We start from the raw sequence: 25,296 nt of genomic DNA on the forward strand, positions 1-25,296 counted from the left end.
AACTAAGACAAACAAAACACATACAAGGACTAGTGCGGTCCTTTACAGAACTGAATTTACAACAAGTATGATTCCTATACAACGTGCAGATGGAACACAGTGCTTGTTCTCCAGTCTCAACTTGCAGATGCTCTTCACAGACTTCTGCACTGCTGTTAATTGTTGTCAATGTGGATTTCCTTGTGGGTGATGAGGTCATTTATACGTGTCAAATCTTTTCCACATATAGTACACTGGGATGGCTTTTCTCCAGTATGGGTTCTCTGATGCCTGTTGAGAGTACTTTTCCTTTTAACACTAGAACTACCAGGATTTTTCTGCCTACCTAGAAGTACCAGAGAGGGGTCATTTGACCCGGTGGCTTTTACCTAATACACTAATCACTCATTTTGTTATGGTAATGAGGCTGTTAGGGGCCGTGTGTGGGGTGAGGGGTGAAGGGGTCACACCTTACAGTGCTAACAGCCAAGACAGAGGGACAGACAGCTTCTTCCCAAGGGCTGTCAGCCTCCAAAATCAGTCACCACAGGTAAATAGCAACTTGCATGAAGATATCAGCAATAAAGACAGATAGCACAGTTTGGCGGACAGTTTGTTACCGTTTTTCTCCATTGGTTTGGCTCATTTCTTGAAACTGAGATGTCATTCTCAAAACATGGACAAATCCCAAAACTAATTTGCAGTTCCTCACAACAGAATGGCATTTATCATTGCTTTCATCAAATTTCAAATGCTTTTGTACATGTCTCAATCATTTAGTACATCCTTGCAAATGGTTATGTACAAGTATCCTACAGTTAACACAATCAGCTTACATTTAGTAGAATTTTCAAATGAATGTACCTTGCTGATCTATCCCAATTGGTTGATTTTCAGTGTAATAGTTGTCCTGAAAACATGTCAGCACATTTTCTTCATATAAGTCATCAATGAACGAACGTGTGAATGTCCCATGTGATCATGACGAATCATATGACTGCAACCAGATAATGGTTGAATTACAGTTTTTCTCGATTGTTTTGGCTCATTTCTTGAAACTGAGATGACATTCCTATAACCATTGGGTCATTTGGACAAACATTCTTACACTTCTGCACAACAGTTCAGATAACTAGCAAAATGTCATATACCTCCCAAAACACCTCATTCTTGCATCAGCACTAAACCGTCTGACATATAAATAGTCAGTACAGTACCATCAAAATGGCATAGATCCTTCTCAATTGCTTTGGCTCATTTGCATTCATTTAGTCCTTCTGTCAAAATAAACTGGATGGTTCAGCATAACTACATGGATCCTCATCACTCGCTCATATCACCACAAAAACAGTTTACCCATGTGTCAAAACTAAATTTCTTCCCCACATATATCATCAGTACCCTCAAAATACATTGTCCCTTTGCCATTGTGTAAGCACTGCCAGTCAAAATGGTTAGGTGTTTTATCTACGTTCAGCTAACAGATTTCGACTATGTATAAAAATGAAAAGTGAGTGAAACTATTGAAGTTTGACAACACAGATAATTTACCAAGGACATTTATCAGTAACTTTCTTTACTGTAAATTCATATACAGAAAGTAATGCCCATATATCACAGGTTTCTCATGGGTTTGTCTCATTTCTCAAAACAGAGATAACATGGACAAATGCCAAAGCAACTAGCAATTGTTCAAAACAGAATGTCGTTTGAAAAAATGTCATGAAATTAGCCAAATAACATGGAAACTGTAGTATACACGGTTGTAAAATTATTTTCTACTAACTAGTAAAGTTACAATACCATCTGACCTGTTGAACACTGTCATGAATTTACTATGTAATGAAATTCTTAAAATATGATGTCCTTGACAGTTTTGGGAACTACGTAGACCACTTTGCATATGATGACTTACACAATGAAATAATGCTGACGTGGTTTGGAGAGGGCAACCATTAGACTGAGAATTGTCTAATTCGTTTAGATAAGCAAGGTGAATTTATTTGGAAAATGTGCTGAATGTATGCTGAATGTGTCAACTGAAGGGTATTTGTACATATCCATCTGCAGAGATGTACTAAACATTTGAGACATGTACAAAGCATTTGATATCTGATGAAAGCAATGAAAAATGCCATTCTGTTTTGGGAAATTGCAAGTTGGTTTGGGGATTTGTCCGTGTTGTTTTGAGAATGTCATCTCAGTTTCGAGAAATTAGCCAAACCAATCGAAAAACTGTAACGTGTGAATGTCCCATGCCATGTGACCATAACGACTCATGTGAATGCAACCTGGCAATTGTTAGATGGATAAATACCAGTGCATGTGGACTACTGCTTAATTTCCCTCAAAAATGTTGTGGTGAAAGAAGCTCCTCTCCAAGGAACGAAGATGCAGAGATACAGCACTCAACAGGCATTGGAAATGATACACACACACACACACTCTGTGTCTCAAGTGACAGCTGTGAGCTGCTAACAGCCACATTTCCACAACAAAAGGAGTGTCCGCAGGGGGTCCAAAGGGTCAAATGACCCCCTTGTGGGGCTTTTAGGTAAAAAGGTCAATTGACCCCTCCGTGGTAGTTCTAGTGTTAAGACCTTTTCCACATGTAGCAAACTGGTGATAGATTTCACCAGTATGCGTTCTCTGATGCGTTCTCGGCTGAGGTGACTTTTCTTTACAAATCCTTTTCCACATGTAGCACACTAGTGAGGCCTTTCCCTGGTATGTATTCTCTGGTGAGCAGCTAAGTGGGCGACTTGTGAAAAGGCTGCACCGCATGTTGAACACTGATATGGTTTTTCTCCAGTATGGGTTCTCTGATGCTTGATGAGGTCACCTTTCTGTGTAAAGCCTTTTCCACATGTGGCACACTGGTGAGGCTTTTCTCCAGTATGGATTCTCTGGTGCTGGCTGAGGGCAAATTTCTGATTAAAGCCTTTTCCACATGTAGCACACTGGTACGGCCTTTCCCCAGTATGGATTATCTGATGGATGATGAGGTCACCTTTCCTGGCAAAGTCCTTTCCACATGTAGTACACTGGTGAGGCTTTTCTCCAGAATGGGTTATTTGATGGGCAATGAGGTTACTTTTCGTTGTATAGCCTTTTCCACATGTAGCACACTGGTAAGGCCTTTCCCCAGTATGGGTTCTCCGATGGGTGATGAGGTCACTTTTCCTGGCAAAGTCTTTTCCACATGTAGTACACTGGTGAGGCTTTTCTCCAGTATGGGTTATTTGATGGGCAATGAGGTTACTTTTCGTTGTATAGCCTTTTCCACATGTAGCACACTGGTAAGGCCTTTCCCCAGTATGGGTTATCCGATGGGTGATGAGGTCACTTTTCCTGGCATGTCTTTTCCACATGTAGTACACTGGTGAGGCTTTTCTCCAGTATGGATTCTCTGGTGCTGGCTGAGGGCAAATTTCTGGTTAAAGCCTTTTCCACATATAGCACACTGGTAGGGCCTTTCCCCTGTATGTTTTTTCTGGTGACTAGATAACGAGATGCGGTGTGAAAAAGCTGCACCGCATGTTGAACACTGATATGGTTTTTCTCCAGTATGGGTTCTCTGATGGGTGATGAGGTAATCTTTCAGTGTAAAGCCTTTTCCACATGTAGCACACTGGTAAGGTCTTTCCCCAGTGTGGGTTATTTGATGCCGCTTGAGGTCAAATCTCCTGGCAAAGTCTTTTAAACATATAGCACACTGGTAAGGCCTTTCTCCAGTATGGGTTATTACTGTGTTAATATTAGCTTTCTGGTGTTCACCTGAGGAAAGAAAAGAAGAAAAACAAAAAATGAGTTTTAACTTCACAACAGATGAATGATGGAATACCTTGTGAATTTGAGACTTAGATTTTACATAAATGTAGTCTAATGCAGGGATTCTTAGGGCCACAGCCCAAAGCTTGAAAAGTTTCAAATTCGCACTGGAGGGCCACAAGGGCCATGCAACTGCATACATTATCAAATAAAGATGTGGAAGACAGCGTGCGGGGCAGAGAACTGGAGTCTGTTGTCCGCCTGTCTGACTTGTTCAGTCAACTGAGCCCTGAGGAAGGTCAGTAGACCGAAAGCTTGGCCTAAAGGGGATTTAAGTGTGCAGACATTTTTCTTTCAATTTTACACAGTTTTAGTTTATGTTTGGCACCTTTTAATCGAGAGTGTGGTGTGATCCGGCTAAACACGGATTTGTTCAGTTAAAAATGCATTCCCCAAGCTTACTACATTAATAGCCTGCTATTTTTTAACAGGATTAAATTATTTCAATAATACCACTTATAATAATACCAAATGGTGGTAAGACTGATCTGGGATACCCTCACAGGTGTGATTTGTTGAGTGTCGTAGGTAATTGCAACCATGAAGGTTTCCCAGATCAACCCCACGAGCACCGGTGTTATATTGCTTTTATACAATAGCTCCTTTGGCATGCAACATTAATTAAACTGATGTAAAAGATATCCTGCACTTTTTTTCCGCTCTGTTGCTCGGCTCCAGAAAATTGTTACAGGTGGTGTCCTTGGTTGCTTGTTATGAAACATACCTGTTGGATCCAAGTGTGCATTGTGTTCCATTCGAGAAGACTCTGGTTCCTTTTTTATGTCCAGGGCTTCTTCTTTTACGTAGGATGTGTCAGTTTCATTCTCTTCCTCCTTAGTTCTGTACAAATACTCTGGAAGGAAATCATAAATATCTTCCTCTTTAATCGCCTTCAGAGATAATGCCTGCTGTGATGAAGCTGATGGTTGAATTGTAGAAGTGCTCTCATGACCGCTTAATTCCATGACTTGAAACTTCTCTCCTTTAATCTCATGCGACAAACATGGTTCTTCTTTGCAAGTTGGTGTCCAAGTACTACTACCCTTCATGTCTGCAGACAAATGCTCTGGTAGAAAGTCATAGATGTCCTCTTCCTTCATGGCATCCATGTTCTTTACGAGTTGAGATGAGTGTCAATGAAGATCCTCATTCATTCAGGTTCTTGAGCTGTCAAAGTATCAGAGATGTAGCCAGCAGCAGATGTACTTTGTTTTGCAGATTCCCCCTTTTAGCCAAGTATTCTGCAGTGCTGGCCTACTGGAAGGGAGCCAGGAGCTTTATCCCTGGGCCACTAGTAGAGGTGGAGCTGTAGACCACTCCCCTCGTTAGGTGACTAAAGGGTTTCACCCATCCAGGTGTAAACGGGAGAGCTGTACACCACTCACCTCGTTAGGTGACAAAAGGGTCTCACCCCTCCAGGTGTAAATGGGAAAGTTTTGGTTTCAGGATCCAGAGAGTGATAACGGCTCTAAATGTGAAGAGTCATTTGGTTTCCACAAAGGGCACACTGCTATCTGGTGTGTGTGTGTGTTTTGATTTCCACAAAGGACACACTGCTATCTAGTGTGTGTGTGTGTGTGTGTTTTGATTTCCACAAAGGGCACACTGCTACCTGGTGTGTGTGTGTGTGTGTGATTTGGAACTGTGACTGTAGTTGTGTGTCGGTTATTCGACCATGACCATTTTTAGAGGAATACTTCTGTGCATTAATATACAGGGGACACATCACTGTAAAAGATAAAGTCCATAAAAACAAAACCTTCTCAGGCCTGTTTGTCGTGAAATGCAGCCGATGGTACAATTGATCTGAATAAAGTAGGTGGCATACGATGGATTCATTACTGAAAAGTGACCTGAATAAAGTAGGTGGCATACGATCGACCGTCACAAATACATAAACATCAACCATATTTGTGGTTACTTTAAAAAGCTCATAGTGCATAACGGTATCATTAATTAACTGTTAGCTTATTTGCCAGCTAGCCTTAGTGACGTAAAGTTAGCTGATCCATACCTCTATGGGAGACTTAAAGTAGAGCACCATTCCCCATGCATACGATCAATTCATTACTGAATCGACTGGATGGCAGAGCCAGACGGCTTGTGCTGGATGAGCGAAGAGAACTGCGCTCATCCAGCACAAGCTGTCTGGCTCTGCCATCCAGTCGCTCTAGGTACTCCCTGTCAAGATTGTTCTCCGTTGTGGTACCCAAGTGGTGGAACGGTCTCCCAGAGGCAGTAAGACTAAGCACATCTCTTGCAGCCTTCCAGAAACAACTAAAGACATTCCTCTTTCGAGAGAATCTACTAGACTAATGCTTGAACTGGTCTTGCCCCAGGGCAGACTCCTGACATGATGTTTAGTTTAGTTTAGTTTGTGTGTGTGTGCTTGTGTGTGTGTGTCCTCGTCATTTACTCTAAAAAAAAACAAAAAACTAACCCCTCTTTGCAACGGCACTTGTTGTTCTGTATATCTCCTGTGCACTTTGCATTTGCTTGTGAGGTTGGCTTGATTATGTCCTCTTTTGAAAGTCGCTTTGGTTATAAAGCGTCTGCCAAATGCAATGTAATAATGTAATGAATCAAAGGCTGGTGGTAGGACATGAGAGAAGAAAGTAGAGCCCCATTCCCCATATTCTGCACCAGGCTGCTTTGAAATTAAATATACTCATGGCATAAGTCTCCAATGGAAATTGCCTGTCTGGTCCGGACCCAGGTCACATGATGTCCAAAGCAGCCAGTTGCCATACCAGGGCCATCAGACACAAGGTCAGAGGTCAGGTGCGGCCTGCCAGATGGCTCAACCCGGCCCCTGACTTGTAGAGAGGAATTGATAAAAAATATATATTGAAATCTGAGAGTTTTGAAAAATGTTTTGGAAATCCACCACTGTGTTTGAGATTTGGAAACATTGTTATTTTGACCATTTGAGATTTTCTGCAAATAGATGATCTAAATGACAATATTTTCTTTCGAAATTCAGAGAAAATGCTGTCGGTAGTTTATAGAACGATATAACACAGTTTGTTTTACTCAAACACATACCTATCCATAGCAAACTCTGAAAATTGTGAAGTGGTCTCTCAATTTTTGCCAGAGCTGTATGTGCCTGAACCTAATTGATTTCGGTCACACAGGAGTAGATGCTAATGCCAGCTGGATATTTGGCATTAAACCAGTTCCAAATTCACTTCTCATACCAATAAGAAAACTCCTAAAGTCTCCTAAATAAGACACACATTCTAGGGACATTACCATCTCCATCTAAAAAACGGCAGCCATTAAACTCTGATCTGGCATGAGAATACCAACGGCAGCCATTACACTCTAATCTGGCATGAGAATACCAACGTCAGCCATTACACTCTGATCTTGCATGAGAATAACAATGGCAGCCATTACACTCTAATCTGGCATGAGAATACCAACGTCAGCCATTACACTCTAATCTGCCATTGCAATGTAAAGGTGTGTTATCCTCAGCCATTACAACATTCCTAAGCATTAACAGCTTCACATTAGCAATAGTCTCTCTTCTACACTCACCCTTGATGTGTGTGCTCTTTTTAAGAGCTGTGGGTGTCTGCATTAAGGTAGACAGTAATTTCTTGATCACTTCATCCATTTACAGATTCTCTACAGAAACATTCACTGTGCCATGTAAAAAAAACTTTATTTTAAAAGTAGTCAAAAACTCAAAACAAGTAATAATACATTTCTGAAGGATTTTCAAGTTCTAATACAATAGTATACAATAATCACAACAATATAAATGAAAGAAACAACACTAAGACACTGTGAATAAAGTTCATTTCGTGTATATGTGTGGAGATGCTGGATTATCTGACTTGTTGGGGTAGTGGATTGCTAAAGTTCATATTGTGTATGTCATGGTGGTTATCTAACTTGTTGGGGTAGTGGTCATATCATTACCCACACACACCCACACACACCTACAGTGATATCATTGCTTACCCACTCACGCCTACACTGATATCATGCCAGTGGGTGTTTTTGAAAGGTATTATTATTGGTAGTAGTAGGAGAAGTAGTTGAGCCTATTAGCTACACACAGGAGGGAAAAAAACACCTGAATATGTATCAGGATTCTTTAGGGTCTAGATTGTAATTTACATAAATATGCATCAGGGTTCTTTAGGCTCTGTATTGTAATTCTATCCAGGGAGCCCTCTGAAAATATGTTTTGTGATTTAGAGTCAGAACATTAAAACCACAGTTTTTTATAATCTATTGTAATTACATTGACTTGTCATTTTCTGTACATAGTATCATCTATATCATGATCCTCACCACAAATGAATCAAATACATTGATGTTGAATATCTTATTAAGTAAATGTACAATACAACTGAATTTACAACAAGTATGATTCCTATACAGCATGCAGATGGTAAACAGTGCAACAGGTCTTGTTCTCCAGTCTCAACTTGCAGATGCTCTTCACAGACTTCTGCACTGCTGTTAGTTGCTCTCAATGTGGGTTTCCTGGTGGGTGATGAGGGCATTTTTACGTGTAAAATCTTTTCTACATATAGTACACCGGTAAGGCTTTTCTCCAGTATGGGTTCTCTGATGCCTGTTGAGAGTACTTTTCCTTATAAAGCCTTTTCCACATGTAGCAAACTGGTGATAGATTTCACCAGTATGCGTTCTCTGATGCCGGCTGAGGTGACTTTTCTTTACAAATCCTTTTCCACATGTAGCACACTAGTGAGGCCTTTCCCTGGTATGTATTCTCTGGTGAGCAGCTAAGTGGTTGCCTTGTGAAAAGGCTGCACTGCATGTAGTACACTGGTATGGTCTTTCTCCAGCATGGGTTGTCTGATGCTTGTTGAGGGCACCTTTCTGTGCAAAGCATTTTCCACATGTGGCACACTGGTGAGGCCTTTCTCCAGTATGGGTTCTCTGGTGCTGGCTGAGGGCAAATTTCTGATTAAAGCCTTTTCCACATGTAGCACACTGGTATGGCCTTTCCCCAGTATGGATTATCTGATGGATGATGAGGTCACCTTTCCTGGCAAAGTCCTTTCCGCATGTAGTACACTGGTGAGGCTTTTCTCCATTATGGGTTATTTGATGGGCAATGAGGTTACTTTTCGTTGTATAGCCTTTTCCACATGTAGCACACTGGTAAGGCCTTTCCCCAGTATGGGTTCTCTGATGGGTGATGAGGTCACCTTTCCTGGCAAAGCCTTTTCCACATGTAGTACACTGGTGAGGCTTTTCTCCATTATGGGTTATTTGATGGGCAATGAGGTTACTTTTCGTTGTATAGCCTTTTCCACATGTAGCACACTGGTAAGGCATTTCCCCAGTATGGGTTCTCCGATGGTGCTGGCTGAGGGCAAATTTCTGGTTAAAGCCTTTTCCACATATAGCACACTGGTAGGGCCTTTCCCCTGTATGTTTTTTCTGGTGACTAGATAACGAGATGCGGTGTGAAAAAGCTGCACCGCATGTTGAACACTGATATGGTTTTTCTCCAGTATGGGTTCTCTGATGGGTGATGAGGTAATCTTTCAGTGTAAAGCCTTTTCCACATGTAGCACACTGGTAAGGTCTTTCCCCAGTGTGGGTTATTTGATGCCGCTTGAGGTCAAATCTCCTGGCAAAGTCTTTTAAACATATAGCACACTGGTAAGGCCTTTCTCCAGTATGGGTTATTACTGTGTTAATATTAGCTTTTTGGTGTTCACCTGAGGAAAGAAAAGAAGAAAAACAAAAAATGAGTTTTAACTTCACAACAGACGCATGATGGAATACCTTGTGAATTTGAGACATAGATTTTACATAAATGTAGTCTAATGCAGGGATTCTTAGGGCCACAGCCCAAAGCTTGAAAAGTTTCAAATTTGCACTGGAGGGCCACAAGGGCCATGCAACTGCATACATTATCAAATAAAGATGTGGAAGACAGCGTGCGGGGCAGAGAACTGGAGTCTGTTGTCCGCCTGTCTGACTTGTTCAGTCAACTGAGCCCTGAGGAAGGTCAGTAGACCGAAAGCTTGGCCTAAAGGGGATTTAAGTGTGCAGACATTTTTCTTTCAATTTTACACAGTTTTAGTTTATGTTTGGCACCTTTTAATCGAGAGTGTGGTGTGATCCGGCTAAACACGGATTTGTTCAGTTAAAAATGCATTCCCCAAGCTTACTACATTAATATCCTGCTATTTTTTAACAGGATTAAATTATTTCAATAATACCACTCATTTAAGTATATCCATATAATAAGCGTGTTAACGTTCGGCGAGTCGGCCGCTTTGTGGAATAGCAGCACTTCAGAGAGAACAAGACCCCTCCGCTCCGCGTCGGGGTCTAAAGATTCTCTCTGTCGTGCTGCTATTCCACGGTAGCGACCTTCTCGCCGAACGTTAACCCTTACATAACAGACTTTACTACTTTATTATTACTATAAATGTATTATTGTACTTAATAATATACTTTCTGAATTTATATGGTGGTGATGGGTGTTCCAGGGCTTTGAACCGTTATTTTTTTTCCAAACGTTCCGTTCCGAACAGAAACAGAATTATAACGTTTCCGGTTATGGGTTCCACCAATAAATTGACGTTCCCGAACCGGTTAGAACAAAAAATATTGTTCCCGGAACGGTTAATTTCGTTCCTGTCAGCTGATTACTCCCCATAGGTCTAACTGACGTTAATTAACCAAGAAAGATGGATGTGCAAATTACTCGGCCTACATTCCAAACTGTTTATTCAAGAGGATGAAAATAATATCCTCCAGAATTTTGTCATTCAGGGACGACCTAAGCGGAGAAGCGGAGAATAAACCTCAATGATGAAAATGCGCGCTCCACGCTGACTTGGGTCACAGGGAGCGCTATGATGGACATTGTGAGTTTGTGCATATTTGAAGCGGCCATGGATGCCCAATAACGTCGAACATTCTCGGTGCGCTTTACACGCGCTTCTCTGCAATGTCTTACAATGATGCAATGGAAACTCTGCCCTATTGTATGACAGTGGTTTCTCTTATTTAAGATGTGGAGTGGAGACTTTGTAATCCACAGCTCTCACTCCATTCAGTGTCTGATGTCACACAGGATGTGAACCTCAGCTGTCATGGTAACAGGAAAATAATTATTTTTTTTTTAGTTTGAGGAACGGTATTAACCGGTTACCATTATTTTTAAATAAGTGTTCCCGTTCCAGAACATAAAAAATAATAACGTTTCCGGTTTCGTTTCTGTTCCCTGTAAAATAAAAAAACTTCCCGGTTTTCGTTTTTGTTCCTTGAACCGGTTCAAAGCCCTGCTTTTGACTACTACTTTTTGGTTAATACTAGTTGTTGCTCCACCCACAATTTTGCTGCCTTCAATGACAATGACCATAAACTTCTTGAATCTTGAATCTTTGTGAGTTACTGAAATGTTATATTGACTGATATAAGTATGCCGTTAACCTTAACTCTGATTATCTGTGTACTCATTTTCAGAAATGGTGTTAACACTGATCAAGCTAAGGATGAATTTGTAGTGTGACAAATTGTTTATTTTCCAGATGTTTGTGAGTTACTGAAATGTTATACCAAATGGTGGTAAGATTGATCTGGGATACCTTCATAGGTGTGATTTGTTGAGTGCCATAGGTAATTGCAACCATGAAGGCTTCCCAGATCAACCCCACGAGCATGAGTGTTATATTGCTTTTATACAATAGCTCCTTTGGCATGCAAAATTAGGTAAACTTATGTAAAAGATTTCCTGCGCTTTTTTTTTCGGCTCGGCTCCAGAAAATTGTTCCAGGTGGTGTCCTTGGTTGCTAGTTATGAAACATACCTGTTGGAGCCAAGTGTGCATTGTGTTCCATTCGAGAAGACTCTGGTTCCTTTTTCATGTCCAGGGCTTCTTCTTTTACGTAGGATGTGTCAGTTTCATTCTCTTCCTCCTTAGTTCTGTACAAATGCTCTGGAAGGAAATCATACATGTCCTCCTCTTTAATCGCCTTCAGAGATAATTCCTGTTGTGATGGAGTTGATGGTTGAATTGTAGAAGTGCTCTCATGACCGCTTAATTCCATGACTTGAAACTTCTCTCCTTTAATTTCATGCGACAAACACGGTTCTTCTTTGCACGTTGGTGTCCAAGTACCACTACCCTTCATGTCTGCAGACAAATGCTCTGGTAGAAAGTCATAGATGTCCTCCTCCTTCATGTCTGCAGACAAATGCTCTGGTAGAAAGTCATAGATGTCCTCTTCCTTCATGGCATCCATGTTCTTTACGAGTTGAGATGAGCGTCAAAGAAGATATTCATTCATCCGAGTTCTGGTAGTTAATGGATCTGACTGTTTGCAGATGCCCCTTCTTAACCAAGTTCTGACCTGGTGGTAAAGTATTCTGCCGTTCTGGTCTAATCATGGAAGGGAGCCAGGAGCTTTATCCCTGGGCCACTAGTAGAGGTAGAGCTGTAGACCACTCCCCTCGTTAGGTGACAAAAGGGTCTCACCCATCCAGGTGTAAATGGGAAAGTTTTGGCTTCAGGATCTAAAGGGTGATAACGGCTCTAAATGTGAAGAATCATTTGATTTCCATAAATGACACACTGCTATCTGGTGTGTGTGTTTTGATTTCCACAAATGACACACTGCTATCTGGTGTGTGTGTTTTGATTTCCACAAATGACACACTGCTATCTGGTGTGTGTGTTTTGATTTCCACAAAGGGCACACTGCTATCTGGTGTGTGTGTTTTGATTTCCACAAAGGGCACACTGCTATCTGGGGACCATTCCATCAACGGCTGTAACCCCAAATCCGAGCTCAAGTCTGTAAACTACGCTATATCCGTTCCATCAGCCTTGCTAACCTGAAACTCAGTTGAGTTGCCACGGTAATTCATGCTCCAACTCTAACCTGGTAGCTCCCTGGTTAAACACCAGGCTAAATGAATCAGTGTTGCAAAAAAATGTGTAAAAAAAAAACATGTAGCACACTGGTAAGGCCTTTCCCCAGTATGAATTTTCTGGTGTTCTTTGAGATATGCCTTCAATGCAAATCCTTTTCCACATGTGGCACACTGGTAAGGCCTTTCCCCGGTTTGGATTATCTGGTGAGCAGCTAAGTGGCTGCCTTGTGAAAAGGCTGCACTGCATGTTGAACACTGAAATGGTTTTTCCCTAGTATGGGTTATTTGATGCCGTTTGAGGTTAGCCTGAGAGAAATAGTATCAGTTATTATTCTTTCATACTGAGAGTCACTGGCTTTGGGTCATTTTCAGTGAGGAACATGAATCTGAAAAGAAAATTAGAGAACCCCCCCCTTGCCAACCCCCCTGCACATTTCTATTACGTATCACTTTGGGGGGTTTATACATCAATATTTTCTGATCTCTCTTATACAGCAGTGATCACTGATCTGAGAAGACAAGGCAGAGGGTGAAGTCTGTGGAAAATGGAGTGCAGATATTGTTCGGTCATTCAGTTGTGCATCAATGTTTCAACTTTGCGCGAAAAGAGCACTAATGGTTCAATCCGAGAGCTTGGATTGAGTTTAATCATTTTCTTCACCGTCTCCTTATCTTTCTCTCTCTGTATCTCCCACTCTCAAAAACATATACAAACTGAAATTCACAGGCAGGTTGTGGGGAACTTGAGGGTGAATATGAGTGGTGATTTTTTCCATTTTTCATTATTTTTCTATATGCCAGGGTAAAATTGACCTGAACACCTGCTATTTAACTAAAACACGAACGCCTTACAAGGGTTAAGCAATAGGACACGAGTGGGAGTGAGATTTGTCTGAGATACCCTCACATGTGTGATTCACTGTAGGCACAAAGCAGCAGGCTTAGTACCGTAGGCAATTAGACCCGTTAAAGGGAAACTGTGTGAGATTTTTAGTTGTTTATTTCCAGAATTCATGCTGGAATACTTACATGCATGAATACTAATCACCAGCATCAAATTCTAAGTATTCATTATGACTGCAAAAATTGCACTTTTCATACAAGAAAAGGGGGATCTTCTCCATGGTCCGCCATTTAGAATTTCCAAAAATAGCAATTTTAGCTGCAAAAATTACTGTCCTTGGACCATACAAGAAAGTGTTTATTTATTACTTAGTAAACTTTCATGTAAAGATCAAATTTGGCAATATGCAGCCCAGTTTCAATGAGCAGCATATTTGCAGTACCTTTTTTGACAATTTCCTGCACAGTGTCCCTTTAAGTGTTAAAGGCTTTCATACAATAGTTCCTTTGGCATAGACGTACTGTCAGCGGGGGGTATTTCCTCATAGTCGTCCTGCGTGCGAATGCAGGAAAGGGCGTGATGTTTTTTTCCCGCAGAGAATTCAACGACGTTGATGACGTCAATTCACCTCCGTGACAACAGGGGGAGAACTAACTCATTCAGTTGAGCCGAGTCCCTAGAATGAATCACAAAGCTAGCCAGCTGGCTATCTAAAACATAATATTCCACTAGTCGCCTACTTCTAAAAGTTGGGGCATAATTGCATGGTACAACATCAGTTGCTTTTTAGTCAAGTATTACAACCCCAACTCCATAGAAGTTGGGCGCAAGGTTAATTGTGAATAATAACAAAATACTGCCATTTCCAAAAGTCTGGTTCTGACATTAGTTGGAGAACGGTTCAAAGAAAACATATCAGCCATCAAAACTGACCAACATTATTGTTTTGGGGGATATTCATGAATATGTAAATACAACGTGTCTCAAAAGGGTTGGGACGGGGACAATAAAAGGCAGCAAATGTCAAGGAGGACTCTGATGAAGACGCATGTCGAAACGTTAATCTCACTGCACTAAAAAATAAATTACAGAAAGTAGACATCCGTGTGGCACCAGATTTTTTCCCTTTTTGCCTATGTTTTGGTCCTGCTCTGGTTGCACCGGATTGTTAATTTAGAAACGCAGAGTGCATATCTCCTTTGTTTTATAAATGTATTGAATGTTTTGAAAATGATAGCATTTTGATTTTATTCTCAGTTTACCAAACATCCCAACTTCACCAGAGTTGGGGTTTGTACATGAGATTAAATGCCAAACAAACGCAGTTTTAAAAGACAATAGACAGCCTGAATGGCCCTTCACACTTGGGGCCTAGTAGCTTGCCAGCTAAATCAGTTTTTACAAACTCATAGGTTCAGGTGGTTAAAATGCCAATCAATAGCCGTTTTTAAATACAATAGATACATCTAATGGCCATATTAACAGATAAGCAAGGTCAATTTATTTGGAAAATGTGCTAAATGTATTCTGAATGTGTCAACTGAAGGGTATTTGTACATATCCATCTGCAGAGATGTACTAAACATTTGAGACATGTACAAAGCATTTGATATCTGATGAAAGCAATGAAAAATGCCATTCTGTTTTGGGAAATTGCAAGTTGGTTTGGGGATTTGTCCGTGTTGTTTTGAGAATGTCATCTCAGTTTCGAGAAATTAGCCAAACCAATCGAGAAAAACTGTAACGTGTGAATCTCCCATGCCATGTGACCATAACGACTCATGTGAATGCAACCTGGCAATTGCTAGATGGATAAATACCAGTGCATGTGGACTACTGCTTCACTTCCCTCAAGAATTTTGTGGTGAAAGAAGCTCCTCTCCCAGGAACGAAGATGCAGAGATACAGCACTCAACAGGCATTGGAAATGATCCACACACACACACACACACACACACACACACACACACACACACACACACACACACACACACACACCCACAGTCTGTATCTCAAGAGAAAGCTGTGAGGTGCTAATAGCCACATTTCCACAACAAAAGGAGTGTCCGCAGGGGGTCCAAAGGCTCAAATGACCCTCTTGTGGGGCTTTTAGGTAAAAAGGTCAATTGACCCCTCCGTGGTAGTTCTAGTGTTAAGGGAATACTCTATGGAAACATTATTTGTGCCATGAAAAAAAACTTTATTTGAAAAGTAGTCAAAAACTCAAAACAAGCAATAATACATTTCAGAAGGATTTTCAAGTTCTCATAAAATAATCAGATGGTACAATTCTTGAGAATAAAAAAATCACAATGATATAAAGGAAAGAATCAACACTAGGACACTGTGAATAAAGTTCATATCGTGTATGTGTTTGGAGATGCTGGATTATCGAACTCGTTGGGGTAGTGGAGTGTTTTAGGCAGTAATATTTTAATCATTTGTTCATGTCTGCTCCCATCGGCTTTATTCTCCCCATGACCACAAGCACACACCAACTAACAAGCACACACACACACACACACACACACACACACACACACACACACACACACACACACACACACACACACACACACACACACACACACACACACACACACACACACACACACACACACACACACACACACACATCATTACCCACACACACCCACACACACCTACAGTGATATCATTGCTTACCCACTCACACCTACACTGATATCATGCCAGTGGGTGTTTTTGAAAGGTGTTAAAAACTAAAGTATTATTATTGGTAGTAGTAGAAGTAGTTGAGTCTATTAGCTAAAGTAATGCTACAGGAGGGAAAAAAACACCTGAATATGTATCAGGATTCTTTAGGGTCTAGATTGTAATTTACATAAATATGCATCAGGGTTCTTTAGGCTCTGTATTGTAATTCTATCCAGGGAGCCCTCTGAAATATGTTTTGTAATATAAAATATGGTCAAAACATTAAAACCACAGTTTATAGTCTATTGTAATTACATTGACTTGTCATTTTCTGTACATAGTATCATCTATATCATGATCCTCAACACAAATAAATCAAATACATTGATGTTGAATATCTTAGTAAATGTACAATACAACTGAATTTACAACAAGTATGATTCCTATACAACATGCAGATGGTAAACAGTGCAACAGGTCTTGTTCTCCAGTCTCAACTTGCAGATGCTCTTCACAGACTTCTGCACTGCTGTTAGTTGCTGTCAATGTGGATTTTCTGGTGGGTGATGAGGTTATCTTTACGTGTAAAATCTTTTCCACATGTAGTATACTGGTAAGGATTTTATCCAGTATGGGTTCTCTGATGCTTGATGAGATTACTTTTCTGTTTAAAGCCTTTTCCACATGTGGCACACTGGTAAGGCCTTTCTCCAGTATGGATTATCTGGTGACCAGCTAAGTGGCTTCCTCGTGAAAAGGCTGCACCGCATGTTGAACACTGATATGTTTTTTCTCCAGTATGGGTTATTTGATGCCGCTTGAGGACATTTCTCCTGGCAAAGCCTTTTCCACATGTAGCACACTGGTAAGGCCTTTCTCCAGTATGGATTCTCTGGTGATCAGCTAAAGAGCTTCTCTGTGAAAAGGCTGCACCGCATGTTGAACACTGACATGTTTTTTCTCCAGTATGGATTCTCTGATGGGTCACAAGGTCACCTTTCTGTGTAAAGCCTTTTCCACATGTATTACACTGGTAAGGCCTTTCCCTAGTGTGAAATCTCTGGTGTTTTTTGAGATATGACTTCAATGCAAATCCTTTCCCACATGTGGCACACTGGTAAGGCCTTTCTACAGTATGGATTCTCTGGTGTTCTTTGAGATATGCCTTCAATGCAAATCCTTTCCCACATGTGGCACACTGGTGTTGGTCTATGTTATTATGAGCTGCCTGGAGTTCACCTGAGAAAAAGAAAAGAAGAAACACATACAAATGAGTAAACTATTTGCAACCTATGCGCTGGCATATTCAGATCAATATTTAAAAAGGTAAATAATGAGGTGCACATGAGGCTTGCATTTAAGCAATATTACACGAGTGGGAGTGAGGTTTGTCTGAGATACCCTCACAGGTGTGATGTGCTGAGTACTGTAGGTGATTACACCCTTGAGTTTATCCCAGACCAACATCAGAAGCACGAGTGTTATACACACAATAGTTCCTTTGCCAGCAAAATTAGTTAAATTGATTGAAAAGAATGCTTGAATGAAACAAAGTCTTAGGATATAAATTGGAGCAAATGGGCCAGTCTTCATCTTTTCTTTTTCATATTGTCTTCACATTTTAAGCATCATAACTCACATGACCTGTGTCTTCAAGACCTGTACATGCCTGATTCTTGGTGTGCCTCTGATTTTTTGTGGAAATATACACCAAGCAATACATGGCTTATAGCAGAGGTGCACACAGCAAACTTTTAGTTTTAAGATGACAAATTGATTGAAAAGAATGCTTGAGTGAAAAAAGGTCTTATGGTATAAATTGGAGCAAATGGGTCAGGCCCGATTTCAATGTCTTCATATTTTGATATATATTTTTTCTTATTGTCTTCACATTTTAAGCATCATGAGACACATGACCTGTGTCTTCAAGATCTGTGTATGTCTGATTCTTGGTGTGTCTCTGACTTTTTTTCTGGAATATACACACCAAGCAATACACGGCTTATAAGCAGAGGTGCATCAAACGTTTAGTTTTAAGATGACAAAGTTTTAATATTTAAAGGTGCACGGTGTAATATTTCAGTGTCTTTCCAAAATGCATGCTACCAATTCACAAAGTTTATCTTTGTCATGAAAACTTACCACACCATCATTTCTAATTGTGCAGAAATTTTAACTTTTCATATGGGTGGTTGACGTTTAAGGGCGTAACGCCAAAAAAAAAAAAAGTTTTTCAAATTCCTGAAAAAAATGATGGATAAAAATTGGAAAAAAATAGAAAAAAATAAAGCACTTAGTGGTCTGAGGAATTTCACCTTATTTTTGCCATTTTTGGGAAAATGTGTCCTGCATCAACACATAGCATAGGCATGTCACACCGCAGGAAAATGGAGTCACACCACAAGGAATTCACTGCATTATGGCCATTTTAATAATTTGTATACATGACTGACATCTGAGCTCATGCTAACTTGATAATGATATTGTGTTTAATCTTAATATGTGTTTTCATTAATAAAAAAACTTTTTTTTCCTCCTATAAGAGCAGTCACACCACAGGACACCATAAAATGAACCTAAGCATTGCGTGACAGAAAGATTGCAATATGAAGACATATTTAGAGGTTAAGAGTCACCTTAAACTTCCACAGCACTCTCCAATAACTGAGGTACTGACTGGTTAGGAGCCAGTCTTTAAGACCCTTGTAGTTTGCCTTGCAGCTGCCCATTCACAAACATTGACATACATGTCACCCCACAGGACGCAATTTGTGTTACGAAATTGAACTTGTAGTTAATAGTATAGTCTTGAGTTTTTTCCACATTCACATATCTTAATCTAAAGTTAAGATTTATGCAATCATGCCAAATGCTTCATACATTATTCAAAATGTTGTTGGTTAATTTATATATATATTATTATATATTGTTTCATTAATGTTACAGTCACACCGCAGGAAATTTGACATATAAACCTTAACATAAATCTTAACAAAAATGTCTCTTCTCATCTAAGACTAATATGAAACATAATGTACCACATCTTCTTTCATTGACATTTGTTTTTTAAAGGAAAATAACAGTTTTGTAGGTTTTTAACCAATGTTACGAAAAAACAAGGCGTCACGTCTCCCACCCATATACACAGTATGACGAATAGTCTTCTCCATTGTCCACCATTTTTTCACCTCTAGAAATAATCTGCGTTTACTCGGATTACACTGCACTCTCCATTACAAGGTGCCAAACATGCAATGACTGAAGAATGAAATAAACATGTCTGCACACTCTGATCAAAAATACTCAATCAAATTAAGATATCCCAAACACCGTCCACCCAATGCTAGACTACTAAGGGGGCGTGGTCCTCTCCTTCTTCTTCTCTTTTTGAGATGTTTGCACAAGACGCGCGCTACCACCACCTACAGCGCTAAAGGGACTTCATTTATTCTCAGCCTCAGGGCTCCGTAGATCTCCTAACCGAAGGTCTTATAAAGGGGCATTCAAGTGGATACTGGAAAAGAATCAAAATGACGTATCTCTGTCTAGAATATCTCTGCTTTGATCCTTTGTGCTTTTTAATTGGCCAAGCCTCCAGTCGACTACTTTTAATTGGCCAAGCCTCCAGTCGACTACTTTTAATTGGCCAAGACTCCAGTCGACTGCCTTTTAACACTAGAACTACCACGGAGGGGTCAATTGACCTTTTTACCTAAAAGACCCACAAGAGGGTCATTTGACCCTTTGGACCCCCTGCGGACACTCCTTTTGTTGTGAAAATGTGGCTGTTAGCAGCTCACAGCTGTCACTTGAGTCACAGGGTTGCTTGACTGTATTGCAAAGCTGGATTCCAAATGTAAAGAGGAGGATACTGACACTCTCAGAATTGGAAACCCAGTCTGCACAGTGTTGGCTACTTATACGTTACAAAATGCTGAACAATGAATAATTGAATAACCTGCATAGACTGGTGCTACAGCTCTTACTCTGCCAGTATTCTTATCAACTGATACTCTATATATTTGTTTCATAGCGATTCGTTTCTGGATTGGATTGGTCAAATAGATTAGTCACCTGCAATGTGGACCTCTCCTCATTTGTTAGTCAAAAATGATGTTACTTGTTATATACTAACCAGATTATCGTAATTTTGATATGACATCTTCCAAAACATTCCAAAATATTTTATCCCAATTTCCTAACACTATCTTGAAAATTGAGCAGACTATTCTGCATATGATGACTTATATGAGGAAAATGTGCTGACATGTTTTCAGGACAGCCATTACACTGAGAATCAAACAATTGGGATAGATCAGCAAGGTACATTCATTTGAAAATTGTACTAAATGTAAGCTGATTGTGTTAACTGTAGGATACTTGTACATAGCCATTTGCAAGGATGTACTAAATGATTGAGACATGTACAAAAGCATTTGAAATTTGATGAAAGCAATGATAAATGCCATTCTGTTGTGAGGAACTGCAAACTAGTTTTGGGATTTGTCCGTGTTTTGAGAATGACATCTCAGTTTCAAGAAATGAGCCAAACCAATGGAGAACTGTAACACACTGTCCGCCAAACTGTGCTATCTGTCTTTGCTGCTGATATCTTCATGCGAGTTGCTATTTACCCGTGGTGATTTTGGAGGCTGACAGCCCTTGGGAAGAAGCTGTCTGTCCCTGTTTGTTTTGGCTGCGAAGCCCTCACCCCTCACCCCACACACGGCCCCAAACAACCTAATTACCATAACAAAATTAGTAATTAGTGTATTCGGTAAAAGCTGCCGGTGTTCTGTCGAGATGTGTTGCCTCGTCGAGATGAGCGACCGGTCGCCCTATTCGATAGTGGTGTTCTATCGATTTGCGATGCCTCATCTAAATGAGCGACCTTGATTTTCCGCGGAAGGCGTTTCAATCCAAATTTTAATTCAAAGCCTCTCGTTTGAGCAAGTTAAAAAACGTGCCATATGAAAGAGACTGAGTTGAGTTTGCGCAAATACTGGAGAAAGTGTTTGGGATCAGGGCCTGGCTACGGGTTGTTTAATGCAGTCATTTGCTGTTGGTTTGGTTTCAATGCAACGTGGGCTCGCAAGGCAAATTTCCACATGAAATCATGTGCTATGGGGTTTACATATTCCCAGATAGCGTATTGTGGCTTTGTTTTGGCAGATGTCTGTCTTTTAATGACAAGAATCATATTTTCATAACATCCCCAGCAGTGCATTTCTTATTACCATGTTCAGGCATTTTACAATGCAGTCGATTCAAATTCTTGAGTGAAAAGGGTGAAGGGAGCATTTTGACAGCTCAATCAGAGGTGGCGATTTTTTCCATTTTGCAATGAGAACGCCTCCTCTACATAAATAGTCTTTTCTGATCGATGTTACAATTACAATGTTCGAGGCTGAGTGTGTGAGCGATTACGGTTAGGCAACAAAGTAGCAAATGTTCGAGGCCACGCTATTTCGCAGATTTCCCAATGATCTGCTGGATGATCCACGCTCTCAATTACAGTAACGCGAGTTAAGGATATAGTTACTCTCCACCTCTGCCATTTTCCCCCCAGGGTATATATCGTAACTTTCAGTCCATGACAGTCGGTGGACAGGCTATAGGCTAACTAGACTATGACTGGTGGTAACCTCAGGCTACAGTTTGAGTCATTAAAGTTGACAGTCTCAGGGGATCCTGTGTTGTAACTTGCGGTCTCACAATTCGATGGGCAATCACCCGCGAAAACCACCGCGAGGGTGTGCGCATGCGTGCGCATGCTCAGTAGCGAAGAGAATCACATTTCGACGGGTCGCTCAAATAGACAGGACACCGGGTCAAATGACCCCTCTCTGGTACTTCTAAGTAGGCAGAAAAATCCTGGTAGTTCTAGTGTTAATTGGCCAAGCCTCTAGTCGACCGTCCTTGCTAAACAGCTCATCAGGCAAATTAAAGAGTACAAAGAGGATCTAAAAGGGCAGATATTTGTCTTGTAGTCATGACAGAATTTCCAAAAATAAATATTTATATCTTCAAAATGTAATGAGCTTTGTTCACTTTTGACAATAAGCAGTATGATTGGAATACCTACTCTGGCATGGAGAGTTTATTTGTATAGCGCATTTCATCAAAAGTGGAAGTCAATATGCTTCAGGAATAAAAGATAAAATAAAAGCAAATAGGAAGCAAGACGGAAAGAAAGAAATTAGAGTGAAAGACAATTAAGACATTAAAATAAACATACGGGAAAATAAAAATATGAATGAAAACATTATATAAAGCTGCTGGGGGACAGCCACTGAGAACAGCTTCGTCTTGAGTCTAGATTTACAGCTATCAATAGCTATCAATACAGTGCACCTTCTAAGAATTTTCAAAACAAGTTTTTTAGTTATGACACGTACCTGATGGAGTCATGTGTGCATTCTGTTCCATTCGAGAAGACTCTGGTTCCTTTTTCATGTCCAGGGCTTCTTCTTTCATATCTGATGTGTCAGTTTCATTCTCTTCCTCCTTAGTTCTGTACAAATACTCTGGGAGGAAATCATGAAGGTCCTCCTCTTTAATCGCCTTCAGAGATAATGCCTGCGTTGATGGTTGAATTGTAGAAGTGCCCTCATGACCATTACATTGCATGACTTGAAACTCCTCTCCTTTAATAGGCGAGTACATTTAGGGTTTAACCCCAAAAAAATTGATACAAAAGGTTTTTTTATGGATTCTATTACTATTGGACCTGCTAAATGACATACTAAAAATCTAGTAAAATCTGACTTTGGGAAATGAGTTTTTTCAACATGGCTGCCATAGGCTTATTATAAGGGTCAAGAGACACTCCAGGTGAATAGGCCAAAAAATTTAGCTTGCCGATATCACCATGAAACTTAATCTGGTGATTACTCACATATTTGTGAGAAAAAAATGTATTGCAAGTTTTCTGAAATGTTATGTTTTAATATGGTAATTGGACTATATCTAATTAAATATGCATTAAATTTCAAAATGCAAAACCTCAAAATCTGAAAAAGCCAAGCTCAAAATTACTCTTTTATTTTGTTTCTAGTAAGCCAGAAGATATCTTCAGAAGAGATTATGGACATCTCTTTTTGTTTTGTAGTAAATTTAAAAATCTTTGTGCAGACACCAGCTAGCATTTTTTTTTCCAAAACATAATTATTTAACATCTCTCTTAGATAAACAATTGAGTTTTATGTGTCTCAAGTTCTTCCAGACATTCTTTGAGTCTGGTGGAATCATTCTTAGCATGTATCAAGGGCAAGGTCAGCTGTCCTCAAATCATAGCCTCTCCACAGAGGTGTCCTAAGGCCTGGTGCTGGGACTCATATTTGCCATGTACACCACATCACTGGGCCATGTTATCTGTTCTCACAGCTTCTCATACTACTGTTACACCGATGAAGCACAGTTACTTTGTGCCAGATGACTCCACGGTCACACACATTTCCGCTTGCCTCTCTGAACTATCCACAAGTATGAAGGAATGCAACCTTCAGTTGAGCCTCGCCCAAATGCACTGCTGGTGATCCCAGCCAAAGATTTAGGTTGCCATGATATCGAGCTCAATATGGATTCTGCTACTGTTGCCTCAAATAAGGCCACAAGAAATCTAGGTGTCTTTGTTGATGACCATCTATCATTCTCTGACCACATAGCCTCAGTTTCCCAGTCATGTCCTCTTTTTCATGCCCTAATTGAATACAAGGCCCTGACCCTTGCCTATGAAGCTACAACAGGCCCTACTCTGGCTTACTCGAAAGCTATGCTAGAGCCCTATGTCCTTTCAGGACATTGTCTGTCTCCAGTACCAACCGTTTCACCTTGCCCTCTACTTACACATGTAGTGGCTCCTGTCTATTCAGTTCAGCTGCTGAAAGACCCAAAATACCTAGTGACACCATGATTCATCACTGCCGATGTGCCCTGACAAACAGTACATGGATATTGTCATAGCAGTAGTGTCTTTATCCACCCAAACAGCACTCCAAACAAACAGATCCTGAAAACATGTTAGTTCATGCCAATGTAATTATCATGTAGTAACCTTTATTTTTAAAAACTTTGATCTTGAAAATGACACCTTTCCTGAAGTCAGATTTTCCTAGATTTTTAGTATGTTATTAAGGACACTTAGAGATAACAAAATCAGTTGAAAAACCTTTTGTATCAATTTGTTTGGGGTTAGGTCTTTTTTTGCATAGATGTACTCGCCTTTAATTTCATGCAACAAACATGGTTCTTCTTTGCATGTTAGTGTCCAAGTACCGCTAACCTTCATGTCTGCAGTCAAATGCTCTGGTAGAAAGTCATAGATGTCCTCATCCTTCATGTCTGTAGACAAATGCTCTGGTAGAAAGTCATAGATGTCCTCTTCCTTCATGGCATCCATGTTCTTTACGAGTTCAGATGAGTGTCAATGAAGATCCTCATTCATTCAGGTTCTTGAGCTGTCAAAGTATCAGAGATGTAGCCAGCAGCAGATGTACTTTGTTTTGCAGATTCCCCCTTTCATCCAAGTATTCTGCAGTGCTGGCCTACTGGAAGGGAGCCAGGAGCTTTATCCCTGGGCCACTAGTAGAGGTGGAGCTGTAGACCACTCCCCTCGTTAGGTGACAAAAGGGTCTCACCCATCCAGGTGTAAATGGGAGAGCTGTAGACCACTCCCCTCGTTAGGTGACAAAAGGGTCTCACCCATCCAGGTGTAAATGGGAGAGCTATACTGCCCTACAATCTTAGAACGCAGTAACTCTGAAAACGGCAAACTGAGAAAAAAGGCTTCAAAGTTTTCCATATGGCGCGACAACTGTGTTGTCGGTAAATTGGTGGTGACACTTCCTGGTAATGCTTTTTTAGGATAGAAATTTAATGCACAAAAAAACCCCCAAAAAACAACATTTATGTGCCTTTTTGCCACAAAAAACAGAGTTACTGCGTTCTTGGCTGGTATTACTGCCACAAAATGGAGTTACTGCAGGAGTTACTGCGTTCTTAGCTTGTATTACTGTCTACTCCCAAACCAGTCCCATTGGAACGTGCAGCAGTAACTCGCCGACTTACTGCGTTTT

General features: G+C 40.4%; 1 protein-coding gene and 2 pseudogenes across 1 annotated transcript; all 3 read right to left on the bottom strand.

The window, feature by feature from the left end:
• Window positions 1-2,687: 2,687 nt before the first annotated feature.
• Window positions 2,688-4,919, bottom strand: LOC134444499 (zinc finger protein OZF-like; annotated as a pseudogene).
• Window positions 4,920-8,053: 3,134 nt separating this feature from the next.
• Window positions 8,054-12,068, bottom strand: LOC134444500 (zinc finger protein OZF-like; annotated as a pseudogene).
• Window positions 12,069-16,501: 4,433 nt separating this feature from the next.
• Window positions 16,502-24,620, bottom strand: LOC134444501 (gastrula zinc finger protein XlCGF7.1-like). The gene is made up of 3 exons (XM_063193811.1): window positions 24,504-24,620; window positions 22,618-22,783; window positions 16,502-17,458 (listed from the first exon to the last, which is right to left on the bottom strand). The coding sequence occupies exons 1-3, from the start codon at window positions 24,618-24,620 to the stop codon at window positions 16,842-16,844; spliced, it is 900 nt and encodes a 299-aa protein (XP_063049881.1). The 3' UTR covers window positions 16,502-16,841.
• Window positions 24,621-25,296: the final 676 nt, after the last annotated feature.

This window comes from Engraulis encrasicolus, unplaced genomic scaffold (genome assembly GCF_034702125.1).
Source record: "Engraulis encrasicolus isolate BLACKSEA-1 unplaced genomic scaffold, IST_EnEncr_1.0 scaffold_57_np1212, whole genome shotgun sequence".
NCBI lineage: Eukaryota > Metazoa > Chordata > Actinopteri > Clupeiformes > Engraulidae > Engraulis > Engraulis encrasicolus.